Source organism: Cucumis melo, chromosome 5, assembly GCF_025177605.1.
Source record: "Cucumis melo cultivar AY chromosome 5, USDA_Cmelo_AY_1.0, whole genome shotgun sequence".
Taxonomy (NCBI): Eukaryota; Viridiplantae; Streptophyta; class Magnoliopsida; order Cucurbitales; family Cucurbitaceae; genus Cucumis; species Cucumis melo.
Window position 1 is genome coordinate 21,052,923 of NC_066861.1, and position 21,029 is coordinate 21,073,951.

Below are 21,029 nucleotides of genomic sequence, written 5' to 3' on the forward strand. Positions count from 1 at the left end.
TCATCTCATGTTGGTGTGCCAAACACCTGTTGTGTATTTAGGTTATTAATCAGTTTAATATGAAGGTGTTTGGACAAATGACTAAAAAAGTAGAAGTTGAGAAGTATGAAGTTGTGAACTTCACTTCTCGTTAAGTTTAAGGACTTTCTATTTAAACTCTCTTGATAAAAAAAACTTTAAAATTGAGTTGTTTTTGAACACTCTACTTTTTTCTAAAGTAACTCGTTTTCAAAATTAAACATTTTAGAAGTTGAACCAAACATCCAAGACATAAGTATATGTTGAATGATATAATTAAATAGCTTTTGGGTCAATAGTGATTTAAATGATATCAAAATTTAGACCGTGGTCCAAAAGTTTATTAACATTAGTTTTAATTAACCAAAGTATTTACAAAATATACTTAAATTCTAGTTCTAAATATTTGCAATGGTTTTGCCACTTGCAATAATTTATTTAAAGTTTTTTTTAGTAATTATTATATATATAATATAGGTTTGGTATTAAGGGCATTTTGGTACAAAATATGACATTATTGCTTAAACCTCCGTTCTGGTCGGCGGCCACAAAACCCTGAAAGAAGCGCCACCAAGCGTCGTCCTTCTTCTTCTTCTTCTTCTTCTTCTTCTTCTTCTTCGTTGCCGGAAGAGAACATAGCTGAAGAAATTCCTAAAACCCTTCTTCTTACACACTCTGCGTCTCTCGAGCTTCTTCAGTTCTCGGAGAGCGACAAGAGAAGATGGGAATTTTTGAACCTTACAGAGCAATTGGCTACATAACAAATAGCGTCCCCTTCTCTGTGCAGAGACTTGGAACCGAGACCTTCGTCACCGTTAGCGTTGGCAAAGCTTTTCAAGTTTATAATGTAAGATCATTCTCTCACTGTACTTCTTTTCCTTGTGGAATTTTCATTACTGCGGCCCTTTATCCCCGTTACTTGCTTGAGCTGTTTAAGTTTACAAGATTACTATTATTTTTGTTGGTTTTTCTTATTTTAACTGTCACTTTAGAGCTTAATCGTTGTTATGTGTTTGTTTTTCTTATTTCAGTGCGCGAAGTTAAACTTAGTGCTTGTTGGTAAGTGAGTTTTTCGTTTCTTTTCCTTTCTGTTTTGAAGTTTGTTTTCGTTTCAGTTTCCATTTGGATATAATTTTCCCGTTTGTTTGTCTTTTGGAATTTTTTGAGTTGGGGTGTTTCTAAAATTTCTGTTTTGGGATTCACCCGTGTTTGTGATTCTACTAATTTGTATTGATGCTTGATGTTTAGGACCTCAATTGCCCAAGAAGATTCGAGCTCTTGCTTCCTACCGTGAGTACACATTTGCTGCTTATGGGTCTGACATTGCAGTTTTCAAGCGTGCTCATCAGGTTTGCTCACTCGGAATATATGTCAATTTTTATGAAGTAAATGTTCCTGGCAAAAGATGCATAACTGCTCAGGCTCAATTCATCATTTTTGGTTCTATTTAAAATGTTTGTTGATTACTAACATGGGCTTATTTACTCGTTCATGTTTAATGATTTTGGTGTACACATGTATAACTAATTCTTATTCTAGCATGTTGGAAGTTTTTCGCTCTATTAATTTGGATGGAATGGCATAATTTCCTTAATTCATGGGGTTGAATGAAGGTTTTTTGTTTAAGTTTGTCTGCTGGCCTGTGAATGTGCTGCTTTGATTATAAAAGGAAAAGAGGGCCTACAAGCTTTCTTCGAAATAAATTAAATTGATTCAGAAAATTCTTGTTGAGCTTTCTTGTATTCATTTAGATCATTTTTTAGTGAGCTGCTCTTGCTCTTTCCCTTCTAAACCCTTTCATGAAAACTCTGTGAAAGACAAATTGCATTCAATGGCGAATGTTGTTTGGAGAGGTTAAACACCTTCGATAAGGTTCAAAGAAAATGTTCAAGATGGTCCTTGAATCCAAGTTATTATTTAGCTTACCTGGTATTCAGGATTCCTTGGTCTACTTGGTTGAAAAGGAATGTTTAAATTTTCACAGAGAAGGAACAATGCTTTGACCGATCTATGGAATGAATCAATTGTTTTGGCTCACGGGCTGTAAATTGTCTCCACCATTTTGTAACTATAGTCTATAGCTCACCATCCGAACCCCCCCCAATTTAAATTTAATGAAGTGTTTTTTTATCCAAAAATTGCTATTTATTAATTTGGGGAGGATGCTCATCACTTGCTGGGAAGGATTTTCATGACTTGTTTAACGGCAAGAATTATTGGGAAGCTCTGTGTCTGAAGTTTGGATGCACGGGGCTTAACGATCTCATTGTTAAAAAACATCTGTTGTCTACTTTGTGATCATGGTAGGAAGCAAGAGTTTTGTGGAGTGCATTATTAAGTCTGATTAGAAAGACCATTGTGGCTTTTCAAGAATAAGAAGTTTGTTGAAGGAAAGGTTTAATATGGCAAAAGTTCCATGCATTGTTGGAGTCCTTTCCTAGAGGGGGAGGTGTTTTTTATGGGCTGGATTTTTTGTTTGCCTGTGTATTCCTTCATTTTTTCGTAATTGAAAGCCGCTGTTTTTATCCAAAAAAAAAAAAAAAAAAAGAAAAGAAAAGAAAAGAAAAAAAGGGAAGGAAAAAAGAAAAGAAAAAGATAAGAGTTCCATGCTGTTTCTTGAGTTCTCATGCTAAAGACTTCTGCAATACTTGTGTCCTGAGGTTTATTTTTGTTGCCTTGCTTTCTATAAAAAATAATAAAGATCCTATGAGAAAATTATTGTTGTGCTTCGTCGTATTCATTTTTTAGACTGAGTTTAGTCTCTGATGCTATTTTCCTACCATAGGAAGTTTTTAGAAGTCCCCCTAAGTAGGGGTGTTCATGGGTTGGGTTCAGGCACTTTTTAGACCCAACCTAATTGTTTGGGTTGTATATTTCTTCAACCCAAATAACTTTTATTGAATAATGAACCCAACCAACCCAACCACAAAGCAATTGGGTTTGGTTGGTTGGGGTTAGTTGGATCACTTAATTAAACTTTTGTCCTAATATTAAATTAAATTATTTTCATATATTGAATTAAGATTGACAACTTAATCTCAATTTACTTTATATTATGAAAATTTTCTTTCCATGGTCTAAAAAATTGTTTTGAGGAGTTGTTAGAGTATAAATTACCTAAAAAAATCATTAAATTAAATTAAGATAAGTATATGTATATACAATAGTATCATAAGAAGAAAAAGTCATATTTTTTAAAATTAATAATAAGTTAGGTTGGGTTGGGTTGATCAGGTTTTTTGGGTCATCGGGTTTTTTGGACACACCTACTCCTAATAATGAGTTCTTAGTTTGTAATGTCCAAAATATCATTTTTTTTGGAAGAAAATGTATATTCAGTTATTTTTTTGGATAAGAAGCATTTCGATGATGAATGAAATTACAAAACAAAAAACAATGCCTAAAAAGAGAGAATGATGCATCCAAAGGTGATCAAATGAAGGAAATATGTATTTTAAAGAATTATGTATATATTTTTAAACATCTCTTCGTAGTTCTATACCAAATAAAAGAAATGTACCTGAGGTTTTCCATTCTGATAACTTCCAGATTGTTTTTGTTTAGTATGGAATTTTACCTATTTTAGTTGTTAAATATATTCACTTTGTCATCAATTTTCAAAGTTGTATTTTATATTCTTGCTTAATTTGTTGATGTCATTAGGTATAAAAATTGCTGTAGTAATGCTGAAGAATCTCTCTTTCTTTCTCTCTTTCATATTCTTCTTATGCTAAGGTCTTTTACGTGCCTTGAAAATGCTCTTAGACATGGACACTTGCTTGTCTTTGATTTTTTCATTTGCCAATTCTTTAGACATATTTGATGATTGCTTTGCAGGTAGCAAATTGGAGTAGCCATAATGCCAAGGTCAACTTGTTGCTATTGTTTGGAGATCATATCCTAAGTGTTGACATTAATGGAAATATGTTCATGTGGGCTTTCAAAGGGATTGAAGATAGTCAGTCTCCAGTTGGACAAGTCATCTTAGACAGAAAATTTAGTCCTAGCTGTATAATGCATCCGGACACATATCTAAACAAAGTAATTGCTTTCTTTTCCATATGATATTTCATGGCAATTATTCTTAAACACTTCATTGCTTAGCAGTTTCAAACTTGAGGAACTTGTTTGATAAAATTGTGAACCTTTTTCATGCAATAAAGTTTTATGAGATTCCCTCCCCATAAAATAGGAGAAGAATCTAGAACAATACGTCGTTTAACAATGAAATTTAGTGGGACTATTTTTCTCTGTTGTTTTCTGTCAGAGCAGTTATAGAAAGCCAAGTGCATGTGGCATAAACAGTGTTAACAGTCTTTTGGGGCTTAAGCACAAGGAGCAAAAAAATGTCTAGGCTTTTTTTTCATGCGCATTATATATGAAAGTACTTCATTAAGAAAGGAGAGAATATTCGAAGTGGAAATGTGAAGAAAAACCCCCTAAACACAGTATATTTTGCATTTAAGCTTAGTAAATTTTATTTTTTTAGTTAATAAAGAAGAAAAACCCCTAATTATTACTTTTTTTCTTTAAATAATGAAAAAGCCCCAAGGCGTGGTGCTTTGAACCTTGGGGCTTCACCAAAGGCGTGCCTTATTTTGTGAGCCTTGCCTTTTCAAAACGAGATGCTAAACCTAGGCCTTGAGTCTAGGCATGCGTCCAGGAGGGCTTTTTGGAACACTGGATATAAATAGTGCAGTACTCATTATTACATTGAAATCAAGGAACCTCAAGGATAACTGTTTGAACAGGTTATACTTGGAAGCTTGGAAGGTTCTTTGGAGCTTTGGAACATCAGCTCAAAGAAGAAACTCTTTGAGTTCAAGGGATGGAATTCATCTGTTTGCTGCTGTGTTTCATCACCTGCTCTAGATGTTGTTGCCATTGGCTGTGCTGATGGGAAGGTTCATGTTCATAACATTCGTTATGATCAAGAATTGTTTTCATTCACCCACTCTACGCGAGGATCTGTTACTGCCCTGTCTTTCAGCTCAGGTAATCACTTTATCAAATAAAAAGGATAAACTTTATCATTGTCATTGGTCAAGTATCCTATTTTGTACTGTCAATGAATATGAATATTTAGAAGAGTCCATTTGTTTTGTTTTTCTTTTTTGTATAACTCAATGACTTGTAATTCTCTTTTTACAAAATGATTCTTTGTGAATGAAGGTTTTCTGACTTTAATTAATATGTTCTATAAGATGGACAGCCTCTTCTTGCATCTGGAGGTTCATCAGGTGTTATAAGCATATGGAATCTTGAGAAGAGAAGACTTCAATCGGTCATTAGAGAAGCACATGATAGCTCAATAGTTTCACTTCACTTTTTTGCTAATGAACCAGTACTTATGAGTTCATCAGCAGATAATTCCATCAAAGTAAGAGAATACTATAGCCTTCCCTGGGTTTCTTTTTACAATTCTTACATAATTGCAGTGAGTGACTTGCAATTGCAGGACCTTGTATCTTATCGTGATATATGTAAGAAGGAAAATAATGCTAGATCCTATATAGTAGAAACTATTATGATAACCAACCTGGATGGACCTAGTAGTCAATAAGAGGCATGTTAACTATAAATGGCTTAGTGAAATGGGCATGGTGGCCTGACCACTTGCTTAGAATGTACTATTTTACAAGTTCCCTTAGCGACCAAATATAGAAGGGTTAAGAAGTTGTCCATTGAGAATAGTTGAGGTTGAGGGAGGGGCAAATTGGCTCAAACACTCACGGGAAAAAACATATCTGTCTAATGTTACTTTTTATTTATTACAAAAATTACTTTATTTAGAATTAAAATTATACGGTATAGAATAGGGACCTTAGGCATGGGGGTTTCTTTTCCTTCTTTTTCGTTATTCATCTCATTAGTGAAACATTTCTTTTGCATGCCCACACACACACATATATAAAGAAATGAAAAAACGACTTTTTTCTAAATATTCGTGTGCGTCTGAGTCAAGTTACTTGTACCTTAGTTATTCTCATTGGACCATTGCCTCAACACTATTGCATTTAGTTACAAAGGAAAGTAGTGGGACATTAAATATGAAATAGGTAAAAAGATGCGACATGCTTTTATCTATGCGAAAATATAACATTACAGAAAGGAACATGAGCTGCTTTTGAAGCCAACCAGGAAATGTTTTTTTACCATCTTTTGCCTGATAATCAAATTGCTTTCATCTGGTCTAAAAGATTTCATTTAGCTTTCTTTTGAGTTGAAAGCCCTATGTTTCATTCCAACTAAACCTGCCAGAAGAATTCCATCTATGGTCCTTCTCCCCTCCTGTTGTACTTCTTAGTAAACACTCTTGTTCTTCTTTTTCTAATGAAGTTTGATTTAAAAACTTTCTTTTCATCATTCTCATTTTTATGCCATACAACCCCCTCTACTCTTCTTTTTATAGAGATTTGTCTCTGTACTTTATCGTTTTTGGAAAATCATTCCTTGTTACATTTTTGGTAGATGTGGATATTTGATACAACAGATGGAGATCCCCGTTTATTACGCTTTCGCAGTGGGCACAGTGCCCCTCCTCTTTGCATTAGGTGAGATGCCTTTTGTACCACACTCATTTCCTTATGTAAAGTGGGTTTCCCTTGCTTTATATTGTTTGCATGTTGTTCTCACCTAAGATTCTATTTGTTATTCATTGAGAATGTATATTTATATTTTAAACACACCAGTAAATTTCTTAGGTTGAGAAAATAGCAGGCTACGTATTCAACTGATGAAAAATGAACATTTCTTGATATTTTATAATTAAAATAACAAGTTTGAATTACATAAACTAGATGTTAATTTGTTGAAAAATGCCATGGCACTTCAATTTTTTATTATTAATTTTCTACAATTCTTGCTTATTTTGTTTACGTGCTTTTAGATCTTACTTGGGCTTTCCTTTTAAGTTTTAAGTGCTACAATTTATGTGATATCTCCTCGACTCTCATTTTTCTTATTTATCATAGGTTTTATGCGAATGGGAGACACATCTTATCTGCCGGTCAGGATCGTGCCTTCAGGCTTTTCTCTGTAATCCAGGTTAGTTCTTTTAACAATGGAAAGAGGACAAATATGGTTGTTGTGATGGATTTAGCCTCTGTGCCAGTAAGAAATTTTGTTTAACAGTGGATATGTTTACTTTTGCATCCTTTATGTCATTATTTTTATCTGTCATTCAGGTAAGTTCTTAATTTGTGGTGAGTTGGACGTGATATCTTTCATTTGTAGTCTACAAGTCTCATTTATGATATAAGGACTGCAATTTGGGAGGAATTGAAGGATACTTTTCTACTGACGTTTTTGATTTCAAAACTTCAACTGAATTTCTTCTATCATCCTCCAAAAAGAGACTTTTGAATGTTTTTTTAATTGTCTTTGATGGAAAGTTCATCGATCTCTATATCAACTAAATTCTTCAGATATCTAGCTGTTCATACTAACATTAGATGCTTCATCAAGTTCGACATCAGGAATAAATGGACAGGATATAGGATCCTTAGTAGTGGTAGAGCTTATGATACTTTTGGTTAAAGTGGCATTTGACCTTAGAGTAGTGATCACTGAATGAGTCTATTAGTTGGTAGGTTGTGAAGGTGGCTATTGTAACTTTGGTGAGGCAGTGAGGAGCCGAGCACATGTTTCTTTCAAAATTTCTGAATCAATCATTGAATTTTCTTGGACACGAGTAGATTTTCTTTGGAGTACAATGGAGAAGGTAGCCTTCAATAAGTATTTCTCTTTCTAGAGACGGGAGTTGTAGATTTAGAAACCTGAATAGACAACCGAAAAGAGTGAGCATTACTAGAAGAATGTTGCATAGCTTGCAGGAAGGAAACCAATTAGTCTTCATGGACAAGGATAGGCCCTTTGATACTTTTTTTTGACTTTGTCATTTATTATGCTAAATCTTGGAATAAAAGTTCAAATCTTTTTGCTTCATACTCATAGACATCCCTTCTTTAGAACTGGGGTAACTTATTGTAATACCATTAATTGTAAATCTGTTTTGCAATTTCTTAGATCAATGAAATTGTTTCTTATGTAAAGAAAAAGTCATGGGGTTGTGAACGTGGATTTTATTTGCAGAGTAATTAACTATAATTTTTAAAAGTAGTTTTAAAGAGAAAAGGAAGTCTCATTTTTGAAATCTTACTTGAGCTACTTCAGATCTTGGGATTTATTTAATTTCAGCCTCTGAACTCTTCTTACCGATTTCTGCTTGCTCAATTTACACTCTATAGACTTCAATTTTCATCCTCTTGCTGTAAATTCTGATTAGGATCAGCAAAGCAGGGAACTTTCTCAACGGCACGTGTCTAAACGTGCGAAGAAGCTAAAACTGAAGGTATGATTCAAATGAAATTGTTGTAGTCTCTATGCAATTGTATTTGTTGGTAGGCTTAGCAAATAACATTAATTGATCTGCCTTTGTCAGTGTTTCTTCTTTTTTGTTTACTTGGTGGTCCTGGTATGCCTTTCATAAATAATTGGATTGAACCACTAGCCACTAGTAATTTATGCTTTACAAATTATCTTTTATGATTACCTCTTGGTTAAAATTGTTGTGGTTTGAAACGTTATTATATTCTGTATTCTAAAATTATTTACGAGAACTTTATTTATGATGTGGGAAAGATAGAGGAATAAGAAAGGCTATTCTTAAGAAGTGCCCTAGTGATTAAGGGGTTGTTAGGGTATGTTTTTGAGAACTATTTCATAATTGTTTATTAGATTGATCTTTGTAACCTATTTCTATAAATTGCTTTTAATTTTATATCTCTTTTTTTTTGTTTTCTTTTGAAACGGAAACAAGCTTCTTTATTAATAACAAACTCAAGGTACAAAAGAATTATACAATGAGGGTAATAGAGAAGCCTAGAGAGTGAGAGAAAAGAGAGGATCGGTAGGCGCATCCAGAAATCTCAACTAAGTTGACACCCCCTTAGCACTATCATCATATCCTAAAGAGAAAAACAATGGTCATATAACGACCAGTATCCTCTCTTAAGCTGAATGGTGGATGAAGGCAGTCCAGTTGAGACAAATATCTTGAATTGAATAATCTATGACTTCAGCTCTCATGGAACACCATGATGCTGCATTCCTTTTTGACATATCCAAGATGTCAAACCAACTCCTTTCTTTGTCGTAAAAATTGCACTAATTGCGCTCAAACCAAATCTCAGCCAGCAGCGCTTTAGCCATATTAACTCCAAATTAGGGACGGTTTCTTTGATAACAAGGGCCCTCTCAGCAGCTGAAGCACATTGGAGCTTAGGGATCCATCAAATACCCATACAATTTTGAACAAAGAAAAAATGCTATTCCAGCGTTCAGAGGAGTAGGGGCTAAAAATGAACATGTGTAATAAATCCTCATTGTCCTTTAAACAGAGAGGACAAACCGACGGCAGCAAGCATTCTATATCTTTTTTTTTGGGAAAATATCTTAAATTCGTTTCTGTCCGTTTGTGTTCTTGTTTTGATTTTTTTGAAAAAATTATTTATTGATTTGATGAAATAGAATATAAAAGAAATTTGTATATGTAGATAATTACAAAAAGTACTTTAGGTAGTCAAGTTGTAATTGCAAAATGAGAAGATAATTTACTACCACAACAAAGCTGATAAGGAAGTAGATTCGATAAACTTATAGATGATTTGGTGCTTATCAGAGAATGCTTCATATTACACCCATAAGGTCCAAAAATAAGAATCTGTTGCAAAGTTTCGCCAAAGAACCATATCTTCTTTAATGGATGACCAGGGAGGGAGAAGGAGAGAACTGTGATGATATCCCTTGGTCTTTAAAGGATTTTTTTCACTAAGTTTTTTGTGTTTACCTATTTATTTTCAATAAATAAATCAAAAGGGGTTACTAACCCTTGTTAGTTTTATTTATGCTATTTCAGGAAGAAGAAATAAAGTTGAAGCCCGTCATAGCTTTTGATTGTGGTAAGTTCCTTCTTCCAAGTGTTATTTTTCTTCCTAGTGGTCATTAATGTGTCATACTGATCCTCCACTTCGTAAACGTTCATTAAATTATCATGATACAGATGCTTCAAACAAAGTCTGGTTGTTTATTCACTTTTTCTCCAACCTTTAATTTTGCTTCTACGGATAATGATATTAGCCGACTCATGATGATTTTTATTTTCTCATTAAAATTTAGCTTCGACATTCATTTTTTTACTTTCATCATGTCATTTGATGCTCCTCTTATCCTGTCACAGGAAGCCGCATTCTAATGGATTATTTTTTGATAGAACATGCTTTGTTATAACTTCTAAATTTAGTCTAGTCTTTTCTTCTTCTTCTTTTTTTTTTTTATAAGAAACATGTATATTCATATAAGAAAAGAGTACAACCTAAGGGCAAGGGACAAGAGGGGCCCTCCCCAAAAGAAATTAAAAAATGATGGCCTTCCAATTGTTGGATATCATAGAAAGACTATAATTACAAAAGTGTTTGGTGTAATTCGTACTCCACTAAGAAGCTGTGTGTTGCAACACAGTCTTTCTTTTTTTAATAATAATCATTTAAATTGTTGCAATCCACGTACAATACACATGGGTACTTGCTTAGAAAAAAAAAAGGAGCTCTTTATTCACTATAATAATAGGCTAGGAAGCATAGATGCTGACACGGTGACACGACGACACTAAATGGCGATGCCATTTTTCAAAAAAGTAGGACATGACACGTCGGGGACACATCAACTTTTTTAGTAAAACAAGTTAAGTATATGTCATGCATATAAACATATTGTGAAATATTCCATTTAAAAACATTAAAATAACAAGTTTAGAGCCATAAAACATAACAAGTTTTAGTAGAGTAGTTTGTTCAACACAACAAAAGCCAAAAGGTGAAAAACTACAAAATAGAATCAATAACATGTCTTCATTCTTCTCCAATGGCCTCTTGAGAATCCTGAACTTGAGCCTCACCACCAGCATCGGTAAAAACTATAGCTTTTAATGCTCTTCGTCCAAATATAAACTAGCCATCTCAAGCATTATGGCATTTTCAAATGAATCAAATGGATCCCCTGCAATGTCCCACATTTTTGTCTCTCTTTTGAGATATTTAGGAGTTCTTCTTGATAAAAGATGTAGATTGCTATGGATGTACACCAAGTCTTCTCACATTGTGGTGTTATCTTGTTTCTTCTCATGGAGTGCACAAATGAATATGTAGTCCAATTTCACTCACAATACGAGGAGGATAAAGGTTGAATAAGTAACTTCATAGCTAGTGACTGCAAAGTTGGAGTAACGGCACCATGGATGGCCTGCCAACTCTTCGGAGGCATATCGTATCTATTACGAACGGATTTATGATCAACAAATTGTTCATACGTTGTAAAGAAATCGACAAATTTAATGTTCACTTTTATGTGCTCATCTTCTAAATTAAAATATTTCTTAATACACTTCATCCTCTCTCTTGCTACTTCTAAGTCTTAGACGTGGTGGGACTTGAGACTTGTCTTCTTGAAGCCATTGTGCGCTATAATACCTAAATAAAATTTTAAAGTAGATCAAACTTTAGAGTGTGTTTAGGAATTGAAAAAATAAAAATATCTAAGATCACTTCTAAACCTTGGATTTAAAGAATGTGCCAAACAATGGAGAGGGGTGTTATTTTAATTCCATCAATCAGTCAAAATTTGACGCACCACGTCATAAGAGGATGAAATAAGTTCAAATCTTTTAAGCATAACGATGGTAGGTGCGAATCGTGTTTTTGCTACTGCAAGTATTTTCAAAGACAAACTCATTGAACATAGCTAGTCTCATCGAATGATTCATGATGAAGTATTTGATAAACATATTACTATCAGAAATTTCAGAAATCCAGCTACACTTTGCAAACACATATTGATTACTGTCAATGTTTCTTGCCGCACATCTGTTCCTTAAGGCAAGATTGAGGATATGAACTAGACATGGTGTCCAAACTATGTTGGGAAACTGTGATTCAATAATTTGTCCTGCACCGTTACAATTTGCAGCATTGTTGGTGATTATTTGAATCGCATTCTCGTGTCCCACCTCATTGATGAATTCTTTCATCAAATTTGCTACGAAATATTTATTCTTTCTCACCTGAACAATCTACAGCTTTAAGAAACATTGGTCCTCCTTCTGTAACTGCCATAAAGTTAATCAATGTCCTCCCCTGCAAATCACTCCATTTGTCGCTGATAATACTTACTCCCTTTGTAGACCATGTAGTTTTAATAGGTTGCAACAATCTCTCGACATTTTCTTTTTCTCTTTGAGTCTTGTTCTTAATTTATTCTACCTAGAGGTAAATAACTTGACGAAGGATTATTCGCAAGCAAAGCAAAGACATTCCCATAATGTGGATTTCTAGCCAAATGGAAAGGCAAACCTGAAGGATAAAACATTCTAGCTATCTCCGAATCTACTTAATCATGAAGTGCCAAGTTAAATGACTTCTCAAGAGCACTAACATCTCCTTTTCTTTTCTTTTGTTCCATTGGTGAAAAGGAACATGAATAGCTACCCATGCTTCTCGTTCCAAAAAATTGAGATTTAGTTTGCATATGTCGTGAAGGTGGTAATGGAACTTGCTTAGGAGCATTGTTTACGACACGAACTTTAGACTCCTCTTATAACCTTTGCATGTCAGCAAGATCTTTAGGAGTGACCTTCTTACTTACCCCAATCCCAAATCCGACCATCTTTAGTAGGTGTGCCGTAACTCTTATGTAAGAACCTTTTCTCCTTGCCAAGAAAAATTCCCTCCTCCACCACTCAACCTTTCATGTTTCAACACATATTGCCACAACAGTTTTGTTTCATCTTCGGTAGACATTCTTAAATTAATTTTGTTATAATTTGAAGATGATTCTGCCAGACTAAATTTAAAATAAAAATAGAAAAAGAACCAAATAAGATCTGATGGAAAAAAGAATTATACGATAAACACAACTACACAACAATGTCTGGCCATACTAAATTGATAGATAGATATCAAATTGTCTATTGTTCGGACTCTGGCCATAAAGCAAGAAAAAAAAAAAAGAGGTAGAAAGAAAGCAGCAAGATTGGGGAAAATGGATAGAAATCGGCGAGTCGACGACTAGGTCGGCAAGTTGGCGGCTACTGGCGAGAGAGATGGGCGGTGACGGTGACCGGCAAGAAGGTTAGGGCAGAGATGGTTGGTGATCTGGTGGGGAGAATCAGAGAAGGAGCGTGAACGTGAAGAAACCTAAAAATTAAAAAGAAAAAAGAAACGTAATAATAAGAGAAGAGTGTGAACATGAAGAAACCCATTGGGTCGGATAATGGGCCATTTTATGGGTTTTTTTCTCCAGGCGTGTCCGGGTTATGTCTTGGCCGTGTTGGATGTCCGAAAAAAAAATTCGACACGCTAGTTGGCGTGTTGGAGATGTGTTGGCGACGTGTCGGTAACGTGTCCAATATCGACACTTCGCCATCTAAGGAGTGTCGGTGCTTGGTGCTTCTTAGCTCCTACCTTTCCCTCTATCATCTAAGAAGCATCGACACTCCTGAGATGGCCAAGTGTCAGTGTTAGACACGTTTCCCACATTAACATTCCCTAACATGTCAGCTGGCGCATTGACTTCTTTTTTCTTTTTGAACTTCGGATGCTGCTGAAAAAAAAACACAAAGAAAACCCTTAAAGAAGCCCATTAGTCCAACCCAATAATTATTAGGTTTTCTTTTATAAATTTTTTATTTTCAAATTGTTTTCACGCATTTCTCTCCAACTTCACCCTCTCTTGATTTTTCCAAACCTCCCCACCGACCCTCTTTGCCCTAACCCTCTCGCTGGTCCCCGCAAACCCTCTCACCGATTTGTGTCCAGTTTCCCCATAGTTTGGCTGCCGACCCTCTCACCAGTCGTCGGTTTCTTTTTGTCTCTCTTCTTTTATTCATTTATTTATTTTTAATTTTTCATTTTTTGTGGCCAGACAATGAACACTATGATATCAAACCAATTATCATAGAATTTCTTTTTTCATTAAATCTTATTTGGTTCTTTTTCTGTTTTTATTTTAAATTTAGCATGACAGAATCATCTTCAAGTCACACCGAAATTAATCAAGGATGACTACTGAAGATGAAACAAAACTGTTATGGCAATATGTGACGAACGATGAAAGGTTGAGTGGTGGAGGAGGAATTTTGCTTGGCAATGTAATTTTTGTGAAGAAAGGAGGAAATGTTCTGACACTAGAGTTACGACACACCTACTAAAGATAGTCGGTTTTGGAATTTGGGTATGTAAGAAGATCACTCCTAAAGATCTTGTTAGACATACAAAGGTTAGAAGAGGAATCTAAAGTTTGTGTGGCAAACAATGCTCCTAAGCAAGTTCCATTACCACCTTGATGACTGAATTTCAATTTTTTTGGAACGGGAAGCATGGGTAGCTATTCGTGTTCCTTTTCGCCAAAGGAACAAAAGAAAAGAAAAGGAGATGTTAGTGCTTGAGAAGTCATTTAACTTGGCACTTCGTGATTAAGTAGATTCAAAAATAGCTAGAGTGTTTTATTCTTCAGGTTTTCCTTTCCATTTGGCTAGAAATCCATATTATGTGAATGCCTTTGCTTTGCTTGCGAATAATTCTTTGTTAGGTTATTTACCTCCGGGTATAATAAATTAAGAATAAGTCTTTTTCAAAGAGAAAAAGCAAATGTCGAGAGATTGTTGCAACCTATTAAAACTACATGGTCTACAAAAGGAGTAAGTATTATCAGCGATGGATGGAGTGATTCGCAGAGAAGGCCATTGATTAACTTTATGGCAGTTACAGAAGGAGGACCAATGTTTCTTAAAGCTGTAGATTGCTCAGATGAGACAAAGAATAAATATTTCATAGCAAATTTGATGAAAGAATTCATTAATGAGGTGGGACACGAGAATGCGATTCAAATAATCACCGACAATGCTGCAAATTGTAAGGGTGCAGGACAAATTATTGAATCACAGTTTTCCAACATAGTTTGGACACCATGTCTAGTTCATACCCTCAATCTTGCCTTGAAGAACAAATGTGCTACAAGAAACGTTGATAGTAATCAACATGTATTTGTAAAGTGTAGTTGGATTTCTGATAGTGTTATGTTTATCAAACACTTCATCATGAATCATTCGATGAGACTAGCTATGTTCAATGAGTTTGTTTTTGAACTTGCAATAGCAGAAACATGATTCGCACCTATTATCGTTATGCTTAAAAGATTTAAACTTTTAAGGGTGGTTTGCAAACAATGGTTATCAGTGATAAGTGGGGATGCTACAGAGAAGATGATATGGTGAAAGCAAGACGTGTAAGGTGTTGGTGCTTGGTGGGATAAGGTTAATTATATCCTTTCTTTTAGTGGTCCTATTTATGATAGGATCAGAGATTGTGATATGGACAAACCTCGCCTCCATTTGGTATATGATATGTGGGACACCATGATAGAAAAAGTGAAATTGGCAATCAATTAAGCATAGTCGGACTGGTTAAGGTATGTACCATCGATTAATCAATTAAGAAATCAAAGGCGTGAATCCCCTTCTCCACACGTTAAATTAAATTAAAATGTTATCATAACTACAAAATGTTTGCGAGGTAGAATGAACATCAATGAAATTCCCAAGTGAAATATTCAAATATCCCTTCACCTACAATTTTGTAAAATATTTAATCCAATTTCAAGCTGTATCAATATTCTAAGCTTTATCTTCACTTGTAATTGTGTATTCAATTTTTATTTGGTGTCATTTAGATGATGTTAAATTTAATAATGCACTTCTCTTTAATTTGTTTCAGCTGAAATTAGAGAACGGGACTGGTGCAATGTGGTTACATGCCATGTTGATACTCCACAAGCATATGTATGGAAACTTCAAAACTTTGTTCTTGGTGAGCATATCTTGAAACCATGCCCAGAAAACCCGACTCCTGTTAAGGTATGTTTCAAAATGATGTTCCTTTCACCCTGTTTTTAGGCAGCTAGATGTTATTTCAAATATAGTTTAGGAGTTAAATAATGATATATCCTTCAGATTTTCTGATTTATTCATGTTTTATCTTTTCTATAATGGTTGAAAGTGTAACTAATAATTTTGTTAACCCAACTGTTCCGTGATATGAAAAATGATCCATGATAATTTAAAGATGAAAACTGGGAATGATGAGTTGAGGAAGGGCGTATTCTCATATTTGGTGGTAAATTGTTTATTGGGCTTATCTGATGTTTGGGTGGATCTGTAAGCTGCAAAGAGATGTGTGCTTGTTCCCTGATTCCAAATGCATGTACTTGCTTACTCTTTATTTTAAATTGTCAGATGAAATCCCTAAAACTTGATATATTCCTTGTGTATGATTACTTCATAATGAGAGGATATTTATTTCTGAACATTTTTAGTCCCTTTGATGTCATATGAATGTAGTATTCATTTCTGTTGACAAAAAAACCCTATATGATGTACTTCATCTTGTAACAGGCTTGTGCAATCAGTGCATGTGGAAATTTTGCCTTCTTAGGGACAGAAGGTGGTTGGATTGAGCGATTCAATCTGCAATCAGGTGCTAGTAGAGGTAGTTACCTGGACAAAATGGAAGGAGGAAGCTTTGCACATGTTGGAGAAGTTGTTGGTCTTGCTTGTGACTCTACAAACACCCACGTTATAAGTGCTGGAGTTCATGGAGATATAAAGGTTTCTATTGCATGCTGTTTAACTTAGCAACCAATTGAAACTTGGGGTATCTCAGAGGATAGTTTGGATTTATCAAAATATATGAAAGTCTCATCTTTTTAATGTCTTATGTTACAGGTTTGGAATTTCAAGGAGCGTGATCTAAAATCCAGATGGGAAATTGGTAGTTCTGTTGTCAAGATTGTCTATCATCGAGTAAATGGTAACTTCCATCTCTTTAAGATTCAAGTTTGATCTTGGTCCTTGATGATACAGTTTCCTTGTGGTTGTATCATGTTTTTAAGCAGTTTTTAAAATTAAATTTCAGGACTTTTGGCAGTTGTAACTGATGATTTGGTTATCCGTCTGTTTGACGTTGTGACTTTAAGGCTGGTTCGGAAATTTGAAGGTCATACCGATCGTATTACAGATTTGTCTTTCAGTGAGGATGGAAAATGGCTTTTATCATCTAGTATGGATGGAAGTCTTAGAATTTGGGACGTCATTTTAGCAAGGCAAATAGATGCGCTACATGTTGATGCTTCAATTACTGCGTTTTCCATTTCTCCAAATATGGATATTTTGGCAACTACGCATGTAGATCAAAATGGAGTGTACCTTTGGTAAGTTATCTTGATGGTTATAGACATACCAATTTAGTCGGTAGGTAAACAAGGAACAGTGTAAATGGGGAGAAATTTTTCTAGTATTATTGTTTGGTATGAAACGGACTTATTTTATTTTATGATTGATACTTTAATCACTGTTTTTTGTTTTGTTAATTTTGAAATTCATATGTTATCCTTTTGGAACTGTTTTTTTTCCCCTAATTTAACTAAAGTTGACTTCTTTCTTTATGATCGTCTTTTATCAGAAACCTGAGTTAATAAGTTGAAAGATGGTAAAGGGAAAAGTTTGTTGAAACAGACTTAAAGTGAGCCCTACATATGAAAATAAGCTCCAACACCATACCTTGAGCGAAATTGATTTGATGATACATGATAAATTAGAAGTTAGTCGCACATTCTAGTTAATATTTACTATTTAGTTACATAGATATAACGAAGACATGCTTAAAGATTAGAACTTCTCAATGTTTTGTTGAGGTGTACTCGATGGTTGGTTAGAAGAGCTCACCAGAGAGAAAAAAAGTGATAGAGAGCTAGAATGTATTTCCACTGGCTTCTCTTTCTGTAAGACTGCTCAAAATTTATGATTCTGTTTTTTGTTAACATTTTAGGGTGAATCAATTAATGTTCACTGGTTCATCAAACGTGGATACCCTTGCAAGTGGAATGGAGTCTGAAGATCGTGATGAAAATCCTTCAAATCTACCTGAATCTAAAGATTTATCATGCTTAAGCATCTCCACCCAGCAAATCCCAGATTTAATTACGCTTTCACTGTTGCCCAGAAGCCAGTGGCAGAGCTTGATCAATTTGGACATAATAAAGGTATCATTTTCACCACACAGGCCACAGCAGCAAAGAAAGAAAGAAAATTCATTTATGTGCTAATGCCTTTCTATGCTCTTGAATTTTCTACTTACAGGTCCGTAATAAACCAATTGAACCTCCAAAGAAACCTGAAAAGGCTCCTTTCTTCCTGCCATCTCTTCCTTCTCTCTCTGGAGAAATATTATTCAAGCCTTCGGAGTCAGCAAACAAAGAGGGAGAGGAAAAAAGAGTTGATAGTGAACAACAAAAGAAATCCGATATAACATCATCTCAATTCTTGCAGCTTCTTGAATCTTCTTCTGAAACAAAGAACTGTACGTCAATAGAATGTTTGCATTTCTTTTCCTATAATTCATTTGAGATTGTTTATGCTCTAGCTGTAAACTGGGAAGTGTTACTGATTTTGTTCCTATTTTTCTCAGTCTCAGCCTTTACTGATTACATAAAAGGTTTATCTCCATCGACATTGGATTTGGAACTTAGAATGCTTCAGATTATAGATGACGATGATCATCAAGAACCTGCAAACAGACCTGAACTTATTTCAATTGAACTGCTTCTTGATTATTTTATACACGAAATTACTTACCGCAACAACTTTGAGTTCGTACAAGCCTTGATCAGATTGTTCCTGAAGGTATAGACTTTATTAAGGAACTGATGGGAAGGTTTTTGTTAATGAAAATACATCTTACTTAATAATGGCTGCATATTCCTTTTGGCTAGATACATGGCGAAACAGTTCGATGCCAGTTGACATTGCAAGAGAAGGCTAAGAAACTCCTAGATGTTCAGACCTCAGTATGGCAAGGTTTGGACAAATTATTCCAATCCTCTAGATGTATGATTACTTTTCTTAGCAATTCACAGTTTTAGGCAGGGGTAGTGGGTTGGGTCCGATCTTCTAAAAAACAGACCTAACCCGGGTCGAAAACCCCTAGTTCTAGGTGCTGTGACCTTGGCTCACATAGAATCATGAAAGATCATTATTTATTGCTGTTGTAGATTAGTTTTTCTTTTCTTTTCTTGGGGGGGAATATATAGTGCCTTAAAAACTAGAGAGAGGGATTTTCGTTTTAGCTTAATTAATATCTCTAAATTAGATGAGTTAATGAGAGGATGAGTATAAGGTGTAAATTGTATAACATTATTCAATTTTGTCCAACTTTGGTAGGGTTCATCGAAATTCTTTTTCCATTAATTGTGTGCTTCTACATTTTTGGAGAAACTTCTTCCAACATTATTCATCTATCATTATTCTTTCTCTCTGCCTTCTGTGTCTAAAATACTTACTTTTAACCATAATATTTGGTACGATGACTGCTTTTCATAAAGCTTAAAGAAAAGAATCATGAACATATTACATCTGGGCTTTATTCTAACTTTATTTGAACAGTGAACAAGATCTTACTCTATTGGTTGTACAATTATGAACTCGAGTTTTCACTAAGGTCATGTTTGCACATAATAATGAAAATTTGATCAAATTGTTATGAAAATTATTCATAATTGAACAAATGGGAAAGGGAGTGAGATTCCTTTGATGATGTTTACTCTAAATTAAGTTCATCAGAGAATCTTCTTTCTTCTAATTAATAGTAAATGTCCGACTAAATAAGGAATAACTGTTATATTTTGTTTATCGAAGATAGCACAATTTCAAAGTAACGTTTCTTTCAAAATAGGATAATCCTACGTAATATTGCAAATTTGTAGATAATAGATATGACACCTGGTCCATGTTAAAGATATTAAAGAGCTCAAAATATCATATGGATATACACAAGTCAGATCGGAGGAAAATTATGGACCAATCTAAGGTATTTGGTTGACAAACAAATTATGAGTTCATTATGCAAAGGTTAACTCACCTAGCCTAATCAAAAGATTTAGGTTGGGTTGAGTTTGATTGTTGGGTTAGTTTTTTTTATTGAGTTGATGGGTTAGTTTTTTTTTTTTTTTTTTTTTTTTTTTTTTTTTTTTTGTTTCTCCATAATTTAGTTAAATTTTCATATTGTTTTTTTAACATGCAAGATTGACAAAATTACCATTTATGCAAGATGACATATATGTTGTACATTCAAATTCTAAGTGTACAATATACATAACCAGATTGGTTGTGTCAACCTGACACCTTATTGCACAATTTGGCTATATGGATTAATATTTTTTTTAGGAAACCGTGTAAATAGCAAAATCCTGGATATAAAAAAGAAAAATAACAAATCTCAAAATTATTTTGATTTATGGCAAAACCGTCGATCAAATTAATTTTTCCAATTTTTTTGGCTCAAGTTCACCCTTCACGAATGATAATTGCTCACGTATAAACGGTGTATTTGTTGAGATCAAAAAATCAAACAAAAAAAATATTCTATTGGTGCAGAAGGTTGAACCAACATCCTCGAGATATATTTTTAGTTTCAACAGCTCATAATTATTAGGATACAAAATTAAGTAATTAACGAATTTTTATATTTCATATTATTTATAAAAAAATATATCAAATAATATATATTGCAAAATTTTAATAACACTTTCAATCTACATCATCCTCTAATATCATCAATTTGAATTCAAATTTTACCTCGTTTTCCTAAAATAATTTCAAAAATAAATTCAACTATTTTGTATTTTTTATTCTTTAAATTATTTATGGAAAAATACACATAAATAACACATAATACATATTTGATATTTTAATATTATTTTTAACATTATATTCCACCTTATTTTAACCCTTAGTTTTAATTCAAAATTTTAACACTATTTTAAAATCCAAATTATACACATTAATTTTAATTTATTAGTTTGAATTCTTAAAATTATGCCAACAATAATGGAGAATCCCTTAATTT

At 34.0% G+C, this 21,029-nt stretch overlaps 1 protein-coding gene across 1 annotated transcript; it reads left to right on the forward strand.

Annotated features, from left to right (window-relative positions):
- The first annotated feature begins 564 nt into the window (after window positions 1-564).
- LOC103492195 (uncharacterized) lies at window positions 565-19,399 on the forward strand. Its single transcript, XM_008452464.3, has 18 exons — window positions 565-865; window positions 1,050-1,077; window positions 1,267-1,367; window positions 3,856-4,059; window positions 4,770-5,013; window positions 5,223-5,398; window positions 6,490-6,572; window positions 6,993-7,065; window positions 8,306-8,371; window positions 9,938-9,980; window positions 15,846-15,985; window positions 16,523-16,735; window positions 16,853-16,937; window positions 17,043-17,337; window positions 17,955-18,168; window positions 18,266-18,485; window positions 18,594-18,808; window positions 18,898-19,399. The coding sequence occupies exons 1-18, from the start codon at window positions 740-742 to the stop codon at window positions 19,045-19,047; spliced, it is 2,676 nt and encodes an 891-aa protein (XP_008450686.2). The 5' UTR covers window positions 565-739; the 3' UTR covers window positions 19,048-19,399.
- Window positions 19,400-21,029: the final 1,630 nt, after the last annotated feature.

Bases quoted from the DNA above. Each gene is read 5' to 3' on its own strand.
- LOC103492195 (XM_008452464.3), top strand. From the start codon at position 740: ATGGGAATTTTTGAACCTTACAGAGCAATTGGCTACATAACAAATAGC. The intron at 7,066-8,305 runs GTTAGTTCTTTT...AATTCTGATTAG, and splicing joins GGCTTTTCTCTGTAATCCAG to GATCAGCAAAGCAGGGAACT. The intron at 18,169-18,265 runs GTATCATTTTCA...TTCTACTTACAG, and splicing joins TCAATTTGGACATAATAAAG to GTCCGTAATAAACCAATTGA.